Source organism: Staurois parvus, unplaced genomic scaffold (assembly GCF_062004578.1).
Source record: "Staurois parvus isolate SC_StPar_1 unplaced genomic scaffold, SC_StPar_1.0 ptg000153l, whole genome shotgun sequence".
Classification (NCBI taxonomy): domain Eukaryota; kingdom Metazoa; phylum Chordata; class Amphibia; order Anura; family Ranidae; genus Staurois; species Staurois parvus.
Genome location: NW_028317949.1, coordinates 23,455,477 through 23,469,601, shown reverse-complemented (window position 1 = coordinate 23,469,601; position 14,125 = coordinate 23,455,477). Strand labels below are relative to the sequence as shown.

Sequence of the window (14,125 nt, the reverse complement as noted above, 5' to 3'; positions counted from 1 at the left end):
TGCTATGAAGAAGTCTATTTTCTTTTATTTAGGCAGCAGATTAAATGGGAAAAATGTAGCTTGAACAAAAAAAAACTCCCCTATTTCCTACCACTATTTGATCTTTGTAAAGACATGTTACAAGATAAGCCATTTATCACTGTGATTGCTCTTTGTTGGGTGCTTTAAAATGATTTCACATACATTGGTGGAATATATATAAGCTGTTTAAGCACACTGTATCAATGTGAGCACCTTTCACATATGTTTGTATTTACAGTTTGCTTTCAGAGTCTAAGCAGCTTGACATTTTGAGGAAAACAAGATCTTACATTCAGGGAAGAAATTACAAAGAAGCGGTAAGTTTATAATCACAAAGCAGTGACTGTTTCTTATTTGAGTAATGTCTTTTACAGTTGTGTCCAAAATTATTCAACCCCCACTGAAATTGAGTGTTTTGGCCAGTTTGACATTGCTTTTGATCATTCAGTCATCTTGCTTACATTTACATTAAAGAGGCACTTGTAGGTCAGACAAATATAACATAACAGTTATAATGAAATAACCACAAATGTCTTTTCTGTGCTCACAGCATTATCAGTTTTATTCAACCCCCAAGTGACATTCAATCTTAGTACTTAGTACAGCATCCTTTTACAGTTATAACAGCTTTTAAACGTGAAGCATAGCTTGACACAAGTGTCTTGCAGCGATCTACGGGTATCTTCGCCCATTCTTCATGGGCAAAGGCCTCCAGTTCAGTCACATTCTTAGGCTTGCGCACTGCAACTGCTTTCTTTAAGTCCCACCAGAGGTTCTCAATCGGATTTAAGTCTGGTGACTGCGATGGCCACTCCAAAATGTTCCAGCCTTTCCTCTGCAACCATGCTCTAGTGGACTTGGAGGTATGCTTGGGATCATTGTCCTGTTGAAAGGTCCAACGTCTCCCAAGCCTCAGGTGTGTGACGGACTGCATCACGTTTCCATCCAATATCTCCTGGTACTGAAGAGAATTCATGGTACCTTGCACACGCTGAAGCTTCCCTGTACCTGCAGAAGCAAAACAGCCCCAAAGCATGATTGACCCTCCACCATGCTTCACAGTAGGCAAGGTGTTCTTTTCATCATAGGCCTTGTTCTTCCTCCTCCAAACATAGCGTTGATCCATGGGCCCAAACAGTTCTAATTTTGTTTCATCAGTCCACAGAACACTATCCCACAACTTTTGTGGTTTGTCCACATGGCTTTTGGCATACTGCAGTCGACTCTTCTTATTCTTTGGAGACAGCAAGGGGGTACGCCTGGGAGTTCTGGCACGGAGGCCTTCATTACGCAGTGTGCGTCTTATTGTCTGGGCTGAAACTTCTGTACCCACATCTGACAAATCTTTTCTCAGTTCCTCAGCAGTCACACGGGGACTTCTCTCCACTCTACGCTTCAGGTAGCGCACAGCAGTCGAAGTCAGCATCTTCTTTCTGCCACGACCAGGTAGCGTTTCAACAGTGCCCTTTGCCTTGAATTTGCGAATGATGCTTCCTAAGGTGTCTCTTGGTATGTTTAACATCTTTGCAATCTTCTTATAGCCATTGCCCTTCCTGTGAAGAGAAATCACCTCTTCTCTTGTCTTCCTGGACCATTCTCTTGCCTTCACCATGTTTGTAACCACACCAGTAAATGTCTAGAAGGAGCTGAGTATCACAGTCATTTTAAAGCTGCCTAATTGGTGCTTATTATGCTTGATTGCTGCTCGGTGACATCCACAGGTGTTTTCAATACCTGATGGAAAGCACCTGTATGAACCTCTGTTCTTCAGAGTGGTAGTCTTTAAGGGGTTGAATAATTGTGGCAATGAAGAAACCACATAAGAACCATTTACTACTGTATTACATAAACAATTGATGTCATTTTAGTTGCATTTGGGTAGTTACAACGTCCTTGTAGGATTTGATTCTGAATACAATTCCAAATGTACACTATAGTCCCTAAACCCCTTTACAGCATTGGGGGTTGAATAATTTTGGACACAACTGTATGTGTCCTTGTGTTTCCTTTGTTGTAAAGATTGGCATTTCAATCATAGGAAAACTCCTAGTGCAAATCTCTTTAGCACCAAATTACCAGAGCATTCAGAGCTAGACATAGCAATTTGTATCACATGGGGAAAGTGGCATGTGATTTTTCTTTTTTCTTCATTAACTATTTGATCGTGATTTGCCATGTTATGAAGGGATGCTTTATGCTGACTAAGTAAGAACATCTTCCATATCCCTTGATGCTTCTTCCTCTTGCAACGCTGCTGCATTTAAATCATTCAGACATTAAAAGAAACCCAAAAAACTGTAACATCATTCTAGAAGTAAGTGCAAATGTGGAGACAACACACAAGATTTTAATTCAAAAGTTTTATCCAGATTTTAACTGAATAGGAAAATATATTCTTTCAGGGTCCCAGCAGGAAAAAAAAAAGAAGCTAAATGTGGTAAATGCACACTTTATTTTACTATAGCTTAAAAAGTATCAAAGCCAAAACTTTTTTTTAGTTTTGGATAGAGTGGGGAGAGGTTAGCAACACTGTGAAATTTTTATTGCTGTCTGTGTCTCCGCTGTGTGGATCCAACCTCTTTGTTACCATTGTCACGTCAGTTTTTAGTGTTAGTTATGAAGAGGCAATGCTGTCCAAGAATATAGGGATTAAAATATATTTTCTTTAGAATCGTTTGATAACCTTATTAGATTGTATCCTTTTCTAAAGAATTTTTCTCCACTTGATCAGTTAATTTCTCTTGTGACTCCATGCACACTAGGGTTTTTTTTTAAGTTCCTAGAAGCTATTATCAGCATAATTTTTCTGCTCCTAGAAGCTAAATAGTGTTATCCTATGTTTCCATGCACACTACTTTAGGCTATTCGCATTTTTTGAGCTTCAGCATCTAGGAGCAGAAAAAAGTTTTGTAGAGTTGTCATGCACTGCCTGGCGGAGTCTCTAGCAACCCACAGCACGGGGTTCCTCAGGGCGCGGGGTCTAAGTCCCAATCTGCTTATTCACCATGGCCCCTGATGGTGGGGATGGACTTGGAGCAGACTGAGACCAGGTCGCGACCCCCCGAGTACGTCCGGCAGTGGTAGAGAGCACCGTCAGGGGTGTGTGGGAAATAGAGCCTGACGTGAAGAGGCTGGCAGGCCTGGTAACAGGGACAGATCCGTGCGGGATGGATGGATGGTCAGGGTAGCGTAAGGAGTAGTCAGGCAGGCCAGGTCAGCAACGTGTGGGCAACGAGGTACCAGAGGAGCAAGCAGAGAATGGTCAGGGTCACGAGCCGGGTTCAGCAACTAACGGGCAGCGTGGTACAGAGGATCAGTCAGAAGAATGGTCGGGTCAAGCCAGGGGTCAAGCAGGAGACAATCAGCAGGGTCAGGATCAAATGCAGAGGTCGGCAACAGGAAGCTTCACAGGATCAGAATACAGGAACAGGACAATAAGACCAAACGGCCACTTGTGTCTGTGCAGGGCTGGTTTAAATAGCCCGCCCGGCGCTGACAGGTGCGCCTGGGTCCTAGTGCCTGCCAGCGCCTTCATAGGTGACAGGCGCGCCTGGGTCCTAGTGCCCGCCTGCCTGCATGTCTTGTCGGACACCTACGCATGTGCAGCATCGTGCGTCGCGGTGATCCCTGACAAGAGTTTTTTGCAGCATTTTTCCAGCAGAAAAAAAATACTAAATGCTACGAAACACTACAAAAACGCTCCTAACAGCTCTTTTCTAGCTTTTTTTCCCTCTACATGTACAGTACAAATGCTAATAAAATGCTAATGCTCCTAAATGCTTTTAAACACTACTAAAAAACAATAAAAACTCTATTATCAGCGTTTTTTTATCCTGCATTTTTCTCAGCATATTTTTAGATTAAAAATAACTCTAGTGTGCATGGAGCCTTAATCATTTAAAGTATATCAACAGTCATGCACACACAGGGGCAAAACCCTGTGATAGAATGTGCAATTTGGGTGAAATTAACAAACATCCATCTCAGTCCATTTTCTGGTCTTATAAGATGTTGTTGAAGATCCTTAATGGGCTTAAAGTAGTGAGTGAGTAGACCAGGTCAGTATATAGGCAGATAGATCTGGGCATGAAAAGATGGGGAGAGTATAGAGAAGGGTAAAAAGAGGGGAATTAAAATGAGAACTGGTAGGAGGAATAAGAGACCTGGAAAGCCGAGGTAAACACAAAAGACAAAGGTCAGGCTACGGAAATTAAGACAACATGATTGGGGTGGCGGGGGATACAGCAGGATGTATACCCCATGGACTTGGGCCAGAGGATTGGATAAATAAACTACAGGTAACACAAGCCAGAATAATTCAAAGATGGTAAGATGTAAGAAAACGATGATTGCCATATTTTGTGCAATTTAGGTTGTGAGTCATAAAGGATGCTAGACAATTTCCATGAACCAGCATAAAATTCATATGGTCTTTTACTCCTTGAAAAAGGACTGTGGTCTTCTTCCAGGCTTTGGCTATCATTTGCTTCATGGCCAGAAGCAAGTATGTAGCCAATTCCTATTGGTGTGAAAACAGGCTTGGAATTGTGTGTTGAGGAAGGCCCATACTCACATCTTTAGGAACTATTATATGAAACCGGGTTTGAAGAAGTCCATATATTCTAGTCCAGTGTTTCTCAAGTAATGGGTTGTGACCAGGGGCTGACTGGGCCACAGGGCAAGTTCCCCCCCCAGGCTACTCTAGTGCCCCTACCATCACCCCAGACTTGAGACACTTATCAAGAGCAAGAAGCATCCCCAGTTTTCCCATTAGTTCTAATTAATTTCATATATTTCAATTACCATTTCATTTATTGGGTTTTACCTCAAAACACTTTCATTTTTACTAGCGCTGTGATTACTGCACTATCCACTTTGGAAGGAAGCCATTTGCTTACTGTTTAAACAGTGCATATGTTGTAGATACCCAAGTACTACCCTATTGTAGATACCCAAGTACTACCCTACCCGTGCCCTCCGCTCCTCACAGGACCTCCTACTCTCTAGCTCCCTGGTCTCCTCCTCCCACGCCCGATTACAGGACTTCTCCAGGACTTCCCCCATCCTCTGGAACTCCCTACCCCAATCCATCAGACTGTCACCTACCCTCCTCACCTTCAGGCGCACCTTGAAAACCCTCCTCTTCAGGGAAGCCTACCCCAACCTCCCCTAACACCCGACCTCTAACCACTAGCCTCCTCCACTCCTCCCACCACTCCATCCCCCACAGCCATCTCCTCCTGTACCACCTTCCCCTCCCTCCTAGATTGTAAGCTCAAAAGAGCAGGGCCCTCGAACCCCTCGTGTAGCATCTTGTCTCATGTTCTGTCCCCCTTGCTACTGTACAGCGCTGAGCATACCCTTTGGCGCTATATAAATACTGTATAATAATAGAATACTGCACAAGTTGTTTTTGGAATAAATTATAATGTTTTGAAAATTAAATTAGTTTTGGGTCGCAACCTAATGACCAAGGACGAATGTGGGTCCTGAGGGTTCCACAGGTTGAGAACCACTGTTCTAGACCATAATACTGTCAGTTTGGATAGGACCAATAGGTATGTAGTACATCACTGCGTAGACTGCATCCCTTCAAATACCTGTCACTATAATACGGGATGGCGTGAGCTATTTGAGCTTGCACCCAATACCACTGAAAGAAAACCTTTTCAATGATAGATGAGTTCAGTCAGACTATTTAAATGTTTTGTATTGGGTGGTTAATTTACTTCAACACAACACTTGTAACAAACATACAAAATCCCTCATGTACTGGTCCGATTTCAGTAAGGTGAACTCTTCTTGGTTACTGTAGATTACTTCACTGAAGCCAATCATACACTTTGAAATCCTGGAGGTTTCCCATCAGATTTCTAAATGTAATTTGCATTACAAGAGAAGCTAGACTGCATGGTTGAGAGGGCATTCCCATGAACTCTGAAAGAAAATTCTCATTTATAGTTTCCTGAAGAGGTAGGCACTCTGTTTTTTTCTAAATCTTACTAACTCCTACACCTGGCTAAAATATCAGCTTTGTATATGCTCAGTGTTAACCAAAGTACGTTCCTGTCGGACACAAGCCTGCAGGTGTGAATGTGAGAATCTGGTATCGGTTTGACAGCTGACATCCAGGTGTAGCAGAGCTGCTGTCAGAGGTTATTTCTGTACTGATCACTGTAACATCTTCATACAAAATCAGTGCTTGTCAAAAATAAATTAAAAATATTACTTTGTAGTTAGCAGCAGCTGGCAGTTTTTATTGGAGGTTTAAACCCTAATTACCATATTGTTATCTCTTACCCCTTCCTTCCCCTTCTTTCTAGTTTTGTTTTTTCCTTTTTTAACTTTTGCTGAATTAAAAATGTTTACTGTTCGTTCAAATGTATTTTTTTTCTCTTATTTGTAGGATTAGCTTAAAAAAAATGTTTTCTCAAATTCCTTTGATATGTACATTTTGTATTTCAATGGTTTTTATTAATTAATAACAATTAACACAGGAGCAACAAATCACACCCACGCAGGGGCTATCAATTGCACATAAAAGAAGTAGAAAATTAAAGAAATCAGTGCTCTAACACCAACAGGGCAAAAGATCGCGCACGCAGGGGCTATCAATGGCACTTAAATAACAAAACATAAATATAACACTGATAATAACTCAGACTAAAGGCAGCTATCCACTGCCACAGCAAAACAAACAGAAAAAAAAAGAAGAAAAAAAAAAAGGGTGGGGAGGGAGGAAGGAGAAGTACGAAAGAAAAAAGATAACCAAACCAAGAGCAGGGATCCAAGAACGCCAAAGCCGAACAACATCACATCCCCAGACAAGCCGGGGGGAGCATGGGAAAGGTATGTTGCAACCACGGCTCCCATATTTTCAAGAATTTACATTAGGAGTCGTTGCAGATACTCGACATATGTTCATTGAGCATCATAGTGGTCATACGGTCCCGCACCCCCTGAAGAGGGATAAATAGGCTCTTTCAGGCCTTAGCAATTGTTCTAGAGGCCGACAAAAACAAATAGGAAGCCAACTTCTGCTGATGAGCCAAGAGGCCAGATATGGGACAATGAAGCAAAGCATACGGATCATCCCGTCGTATAGAGAGATGGAACAAGGTGAAAAGGAGGCCAAACACACGAGACGAAAAACGAAACAGTCTCGGGCATGACCACCAGATATGCAATACATCACCACGATAGCCACAACCCCGAAAGCATCGATCACTGCAGGCAGGATTTGCCTGGGCCAAACAAGCCGAAACCCAATACCAACAAAACAATACCTTGTAAGCCGCCTCCAGCGTGGTCGTATTAAATGAGCATTTAGCTATGAGTGACCAGGCCTTATTCCAGTCCCCCGGATCCACAGCCACTCCCAGGTCACGCTCCCACTGAACGACATATGAAAGAGAAGTATGCGACGAGCGTCTATTCAAAGCTGCATAAAGAAGGGAAATAAGGCCTGGGGCGCCCGGCCGCTGTTGGCAAAGCAGTTCAAAGGCAGATTTCTGGTACGGGAAGACAGAAGTGCCCCGCAATGAGAGCAGCCAATGCCGCAATTGAAGGTAACGAAAAAATTCCGCCGGAGGGACATCCCGTGACTCCTGAAGAGAATTCCAGGTAGGGAAGGACCGAGGATATGTACATTTTGAACCAGAAACATAATTTTAGTGCCAGAATAAAATAGATACATTGCAAAATAAAATTAATACGTATCTACAATATATTAGTAGTATCTATATTAATACTAAGATTATCATATATCATACAGTAAAACATTCAATATTTTATACTCATTTTTAAAATATGTAAATGATCAAATAATTGTTAAAGTGTTACTAAACCCAGGACCCTGCATTCACTATATCTGGTCTTCCACAGTACACAGAACATGGAAGTGACATTACTTTAGTAAATATAAACTGCTAATTACCTTTTCTCATTAGCAGTTAGAGCAGTCTTGTGACTTCAGCAGAGTACTGGTTAAAGCTTGTAGGAGGAGTTTTCTTTCTGTTCTAGGAAGATGCAGAACCCCTGACCTCTGTCTGGACAATACTGATTGGCCCTGTGCTGATCACATGCACTCTCTAGCAATACACACCAAACTGAGCATGTGCAGAGTGACTCCACAGGATGTGTCTTATCAGGAGGTAAGAGGGGGACACCAGAAGAAAAGGAGGATCAAAAAAGTCAGGATCAAGCAGCATTTTTACACAATGCAGAGGATTAACCCATTCGTTTCCAAATATAACAAACATGCTTTACTGCATATACAGACTAATTTTACTGTCGTGGGTTTATTAACACTTTAAAGTTTTTTTTTTTTTAGTTAGTAAGCTCATAGCTGAATTTGAAAAATTTCTGTGGTTAAAACTAAATACACAGATGAATAACATATATGAGATCTGTTTCAATTACTGTCTGTCCAGCACTGAAAATTACACTGCTCTACCCCACAGCACGACCCTGTTCAGCAGGGAGGGACCTGATCTTTCTCTGCTGACATTTCACTGTAACTTATATGTCTCCTTGCTGCCACTACCCTGTGACTGTATAGTGAAGAAATTCAACACACTGCTTGGCTCCTCTCTGTCAGTCTGTTCTCTCCCCCTAACAGTATGCTTCTTGTACTGCAACACATCTGTCTCATTGTGCTGGTGTTCCTTTCCCTTCTCTGAGCTTTGCTGTACATGAATGGCAAGAGATTTATAACAAGTCAAATTCAGTAACACTGCTTACACTTAAAAATGTATTTATTGATGTATTCGTGATTACATAACTGCATTAATTTATTCACATGCAGTTCAGCTTTAAACATGTTATGTAAACGTGTAACAAACTGATAATGTCATAGCAATGTATTCTGAAATATTGTATTGCTGGAATGGCATCCATATTTACAGTTGTGACCAAAATTATTCAACCCCCACTGAAATTGAGTGTTTTGGCCAGTTTGACATTGCTTTTGATCATTCAGTCATCTTGCTTACATTTACATTAAAGAGGCACTTGTAGGTCAGACAAATATAACATAACAGTTATAATGAAATAACCACAAATGTCTTTTCTGTGCTCACAGCATTATCAGTTTTATTCAACCCCCAAGTGACATTCAATCTTAGTACTTAGTACAGCATCCTTTTACAGTTATAACAGCTTTTAAACGTGAAGCATAGCTTGACACAAGTGTCTTGCAGCGATCTACGGGTATCTTCGCCCATTCTTCATGGGCAAAGGCCTCCAGTTCAGTCACATTCTTAGGCTTGCGCACTGCAACTGCTTTCTTTAAGTCCCACCAGAGGTTCTCAATCGGATTTAAGTCTGGTGACTGCGATGGCCACTCCAAAATGTTCCAGCCTTTCCTCTGCAACCATGCTCTAGTGGACTTGGAGGTATGCTTGGGATCATTGTCCTGTTGAAAGGTCCAACGTCTCCCAAGCCTCAGGTGTGTGACGGACTGCATCACGTTTCCATCCAATATCTCCTGGTACTGAAGAGAATTCATGGTACCTTGCACACGCTGAAGCTTCCCTGTACCTGCAGAAGCAAAACAGCCCCAAAGCATGATTGACCCTCCACCATGCTTCACAGTAGGCAAGGTGTTCTTTTCATCATAGGCCTTGTTCTTCCTCCTCCAAACATAGCGTTGATCCATGGGCCCAAACAGTTCTAATTTTGTTTCATCAGTCCACAGAACACTATCCCACAACTTTTGTGGTTTGTCCACATGGCTTTTGGCATACTGCAGTCGACTCTTCTTATTCTTTGGAGACAGCAAGGGGGTACGCCTGGGAGTTCTGGCACGGAGGCCTTCATTACGCAGTGTGCGTCTTATTGTCTGGGCTGAAACTTCTGTACCCACATCTGACAAATCTTTTCTCAGTTCCTCAGCAGTCACACGGGGACTTCTCTCCACTCTACGCTTCAGGTAGCGCACAGCAGTCGAAGTCAGCATCTTCTTTCTGCCACGACCAGGTAGCGTTTCAACAGTGCCCTTTGCCTTGAATTTGCGAATGATGCTTCCTAAGGTGTCTCTTGGTATGTTTAACATCTTTGCAATCTTCTTATAGCCATTGCCCTTCCTGTGAAGAGAAATCACCTCTTCTCTTGTCTTCCTGGACCATTCTCTTGCCTTCACCATGTTTGTAACCACACCAGTAAATGTCTAGAAGGAGCTGAGTATCACAGTCATTTTAAAGCTGCCTAATTGGTGCTTATTATGCTTGATTGCTGCTCGGTGACATCCACAGGTGTTTTCAATACCTGATGGAAAGCACCTGTATGAACCTCTGTTCTTCAGAGTGGTAGTCTTTAAGGGGTTGAATAATTGTGGCAATGAAGAAACCACATAAGAACCATTTACTACTGTATTACATAAACAATTGATGTCATTTTAGTTGCATTTGGGTAGTTACAACGTCCTTGTAGGATTTGATTCTGAATACAATTCCAAATGTACACTATAGTCCCTAAACCCCTTTACAGCATTGGGGGTTGAATAATTTTGGTCACAACTGTAGATATGTAAAATAAGGCAAAAAGAGATCAGGATTGATTTTCGGTGGCATAGACAAGATAAAGTTGGCCATAAATGTTAAAGGATAGTAGGTCATGTAGATATAATATGACCAGTTGAAGCAAAAAATACTGGCATTTAGGGCTCCTATATTTGTTTCTTACACACATAAAATAGAAGAAAACTGCACTCTTCATCTGTAAACTGCCATCTGTGGTTAATGTTCTAGTAGGTACAAGGCAGACCACCCAAGCTCCTCCCTACTGATGCCTTTCATCTAATAAGATTTTATTCATAGGATACTATGGTGGATTCTACAAAAAAGCTCCTATTGAGTGAAATGTGTCCGAGAAAGGGGGCTCAGGGGGTCCGCCTTGCACCGGTTGGAATTGTGATGGACAGCAGGAATATTAATTTATTTTTGTGTTGTTTTGTTAACACGTATGGGCAGCATTTAGCTTGTCTGCTTAGTTTATAATTTGAAGTTCCTGTGCACGCAGGGGGTGGGAAATTAGATTTATCCCAGCAGGGAGCGTAGACAGCATGATGTCCTGTGACTGTGAAAAGCCGGACGTGTTGGCTCCAGGACCTTGGGGCTTGGTCAAATTGAAAGGGCCATATATTGTTCCTATGGGGGGAGAAGGGGCAGAGTTTTAAGCCAGTATCGAAAGAGCAGCTCATGGCTGCAGGCCTTGCTAGGTGATGCATTGAACTGTGGTTTGCGTTGTGCACTGCTGGGACTTGTGGTTCTACGTTGCCTGTGTGGTCTTGAAGCTGCGGCCAAGACACACAGCCCTCTGAAGACCCGTGAGGAGTTGGTGCCTATCTGCCTAGATTTCCTCTGCTGAGGCCACTGCTGGCTGGTGAGTCCCTGAATTGCTACCCTGTGCTCTGCCTTCTGCTGTGTGCCCGGACTTACCCATTGCCTACCAGTCTGCCTTTTGCTGTGTGCCTGGACTTACTCATTACCTGCCAGTCTGCCCTTCTGCTGTGTGCCCGGACTTACCCATTGCCTACCAGTCTGCCTTCTGTGTGCCCAGACTTACTCATTGCCTACCTGTCTGCCTTTTGCTGTGTGCCTGGACTTACTCATTACCTGCCAGTCTGCCTTTCTGCTGTATGCCCAGACTTACCCATTGCCTACCAGTCTGCCTTTTGCTGTGTGCCCAGACTTACCCATTGCCTACCAGTCTGCCTTTTGCTGTGTGCCCAGACTTACCCATTGCCTACCAGTCTGCCTTCTGCTGTGTGCCTGGACTTACTCATTGCCTACCAGTCTGTCTTCTGCTGTGTGCCTGGACTTACTCATTGCCTACCAGTCTGTCTTCTGCTGTGTGCCCCGACTTACTCATTGCCTACCAGTCTACCTTTCTGCTGTGTGCCCGGACTTACTCATTGCCTACCAGTCTGTCTTCTGCTGTGTGCCCGGACTTAACCCATTTCCTGCCAGCCCGACCTTTGGCTGTGTGCCCGGACTTACCCATTGACTGCCAGTCTGCCCTTCTGCCGCACTTAACTTTTGTTTGCCAAAACCTTGCTATTTTCACCGTGTGCCCTCAAAATCTTTAAATAAAAGCCCTGTGTGCTCCACTGCTCCCCGCGTGTGTTCTGTCCCACCTACACCTCCGTCACAAGAATATTAACTCTTTTGCTGCCAGGTTGGTACAGCATACAGACCTACAGCACTGCTTTCAGTTGGCCAGGTCTGTATGCCATACAGACCTGACTTTCCTTCTTTTGTTATAAGCTCATGGTCACTTCACTTTGCTATGGCTTACCTGCAGCTGTCTTCCCTCCTCTGCTCTCCCACCAGCGTTTGCTGCTGCAGGGAAGCCACAGATCAAAAAAAAAATCTGGCATTCCTTTCCGGCCCCCCCTGTAGTGTCCTCTTCCACTGATCCCTGGAACCCCTCATGGCAGTGCTGCTGGTCAGCTTTCCCTCCTCCTGCTGGCTGCAGCTGCTTGAGCGGGAGATCATTGTCAGGATGGACAATCCTGAATAAATAACAGTGATCGGTAGCGATCGCTTCTGTTTTTCCAGCATCACAATAGTAGACATGAAGTCGTGAATTAAAGCCATTCATGACAGGTAAAACTATTGCTTATAACAGTGATCATCACTGTTATAAGCAATAATAGTGTAAAAAAAAAATCCCTGATCACCCCGCCACTATGGTGACATTGAACCACTCTAACGTTGTAAAAAAAAAAAAAGTTAAAAAAAATGGAATAAAAAATTATATTTTTTTTAACATTCTGTCACGAGTCAAGCATCCCTGATAACTTTCACACCAGTCCTATGATGATGCTGTACTGCATGGTGACCGTATGTAAAAAAAAATACAAATTTTTTCATTTTCCTAAAAATTGTGACAAATAAATTACAACTTCAAAAAATTCACCATGCCTCTTACTAAATACCATGGACTGTCTACTTTCCAAAAAGGGTCATTTGGGGGGTATTTGTACTGTCCTGGTATTTTAGGGCCTTGAGAAATAACATAGGCTGCCAGACTATCAAGATTGATCAATTTTCAAATATATATACCATAGTTTGTAGACTCTATCATTTTCAAACAGATTAAATAATAATGATTGGGTTTTTACCAAGAAAAGTAGCAGATTATATTTTATCTTGTGGGTTTAAGATTTTTATTTTATATTATTATATTTGCATTTTTTCAGTTAAAAAAATGATCAATTACACAAACCAGTAATAAATAAATTACATTTTTAAAACTGTATAATTAGTCACAAACTGGCTATAGCCTGATTAGCATTCCTTATCTCCATACCCTGAATAGATCATACGGTCCCATCAAAACTTAAAATACATGTTTTAGACAAGTTCAAGATGAAGTAAATGCAATGAAGCATAAGTATGTTCATTCAAGCATCCTCTGTTCTATCTCTCCTTTTCATATTTTGGTATAAAAAAACAGTACGATATTTTAGATGCACAGAGCCAGCATGGAGACAAGCCATTATAGAAAAATACTAGAGAAAATTAACATGCTGCCTTTTTTTCTTTTTCTGATGTCCACCTATTTGTATTAGCAGCAAGTCAGTTACATAAAACACAATTACATATGATTTTCTAAACAGTAATTTACCCCCCTCTTTTTTTGCCTTGGACAGAGTTACTCAGAATACAGGATGCCTCTGACATTAAAGTGAACAAAACATATCCTTATATAGCATGTGCTTGCTTCAATCCAAAGCATTGGGTGTGCTATCTGTCTGCTGTTTCATTCTTCTGCTATAATTACTGACAGGTTGAGTTGACTCTAGGTATTCGAGAATGATAGGGGAGTGGGTCTCCACCATATAGCAGGTGACTGACAGCCTCAGCTGTGCATGTTTCCGGATGAGAATGTATAGAGGGGGTATGTCCTTTCCCTCCACTCAGCTCTCAGATTACACTCAGCTCTCCTGTTTGAGCTGTTCACTGTGTGATATCAGATCCCTGCTTCTGGAAGCTCAGAAAAACTGTGTAAATTCTGCACTTTTAAAAGCTGTAGAGAAGAGAGGTACAAATGATGTAGGATTTTTTGATTTTTGTGTATGACTTGAGGTAAGTCACTT

At 42.2% G+C, this 14,125-nt stretch overlaps 1 protein-coding gene across 2 annotated transcripts in view; it reads left to right on the top strand.

The window, feature by feature from the left end:
- Nucleotides 1-14,125, top strand: part of PIGN (phosphatidylinositol glycan anchor biosynthesis class N) — a 450,907-nt gene that overhangs the window by 187,756 nt on the left and 249,026 nt on the right. For both annotated transcript variants that reach the window (XM_089674856.1, XM_089674855.1), the window contains one exon: nucleotides 260-338. In XM_089674856.1, coding sequence (XP_089530982.1) covers nucleotides 260-338 — 79 coding nt within the window. The remainder of the gene's footprint in view (nucleotides 1-259; nucleotides 339-14,125) is intronic.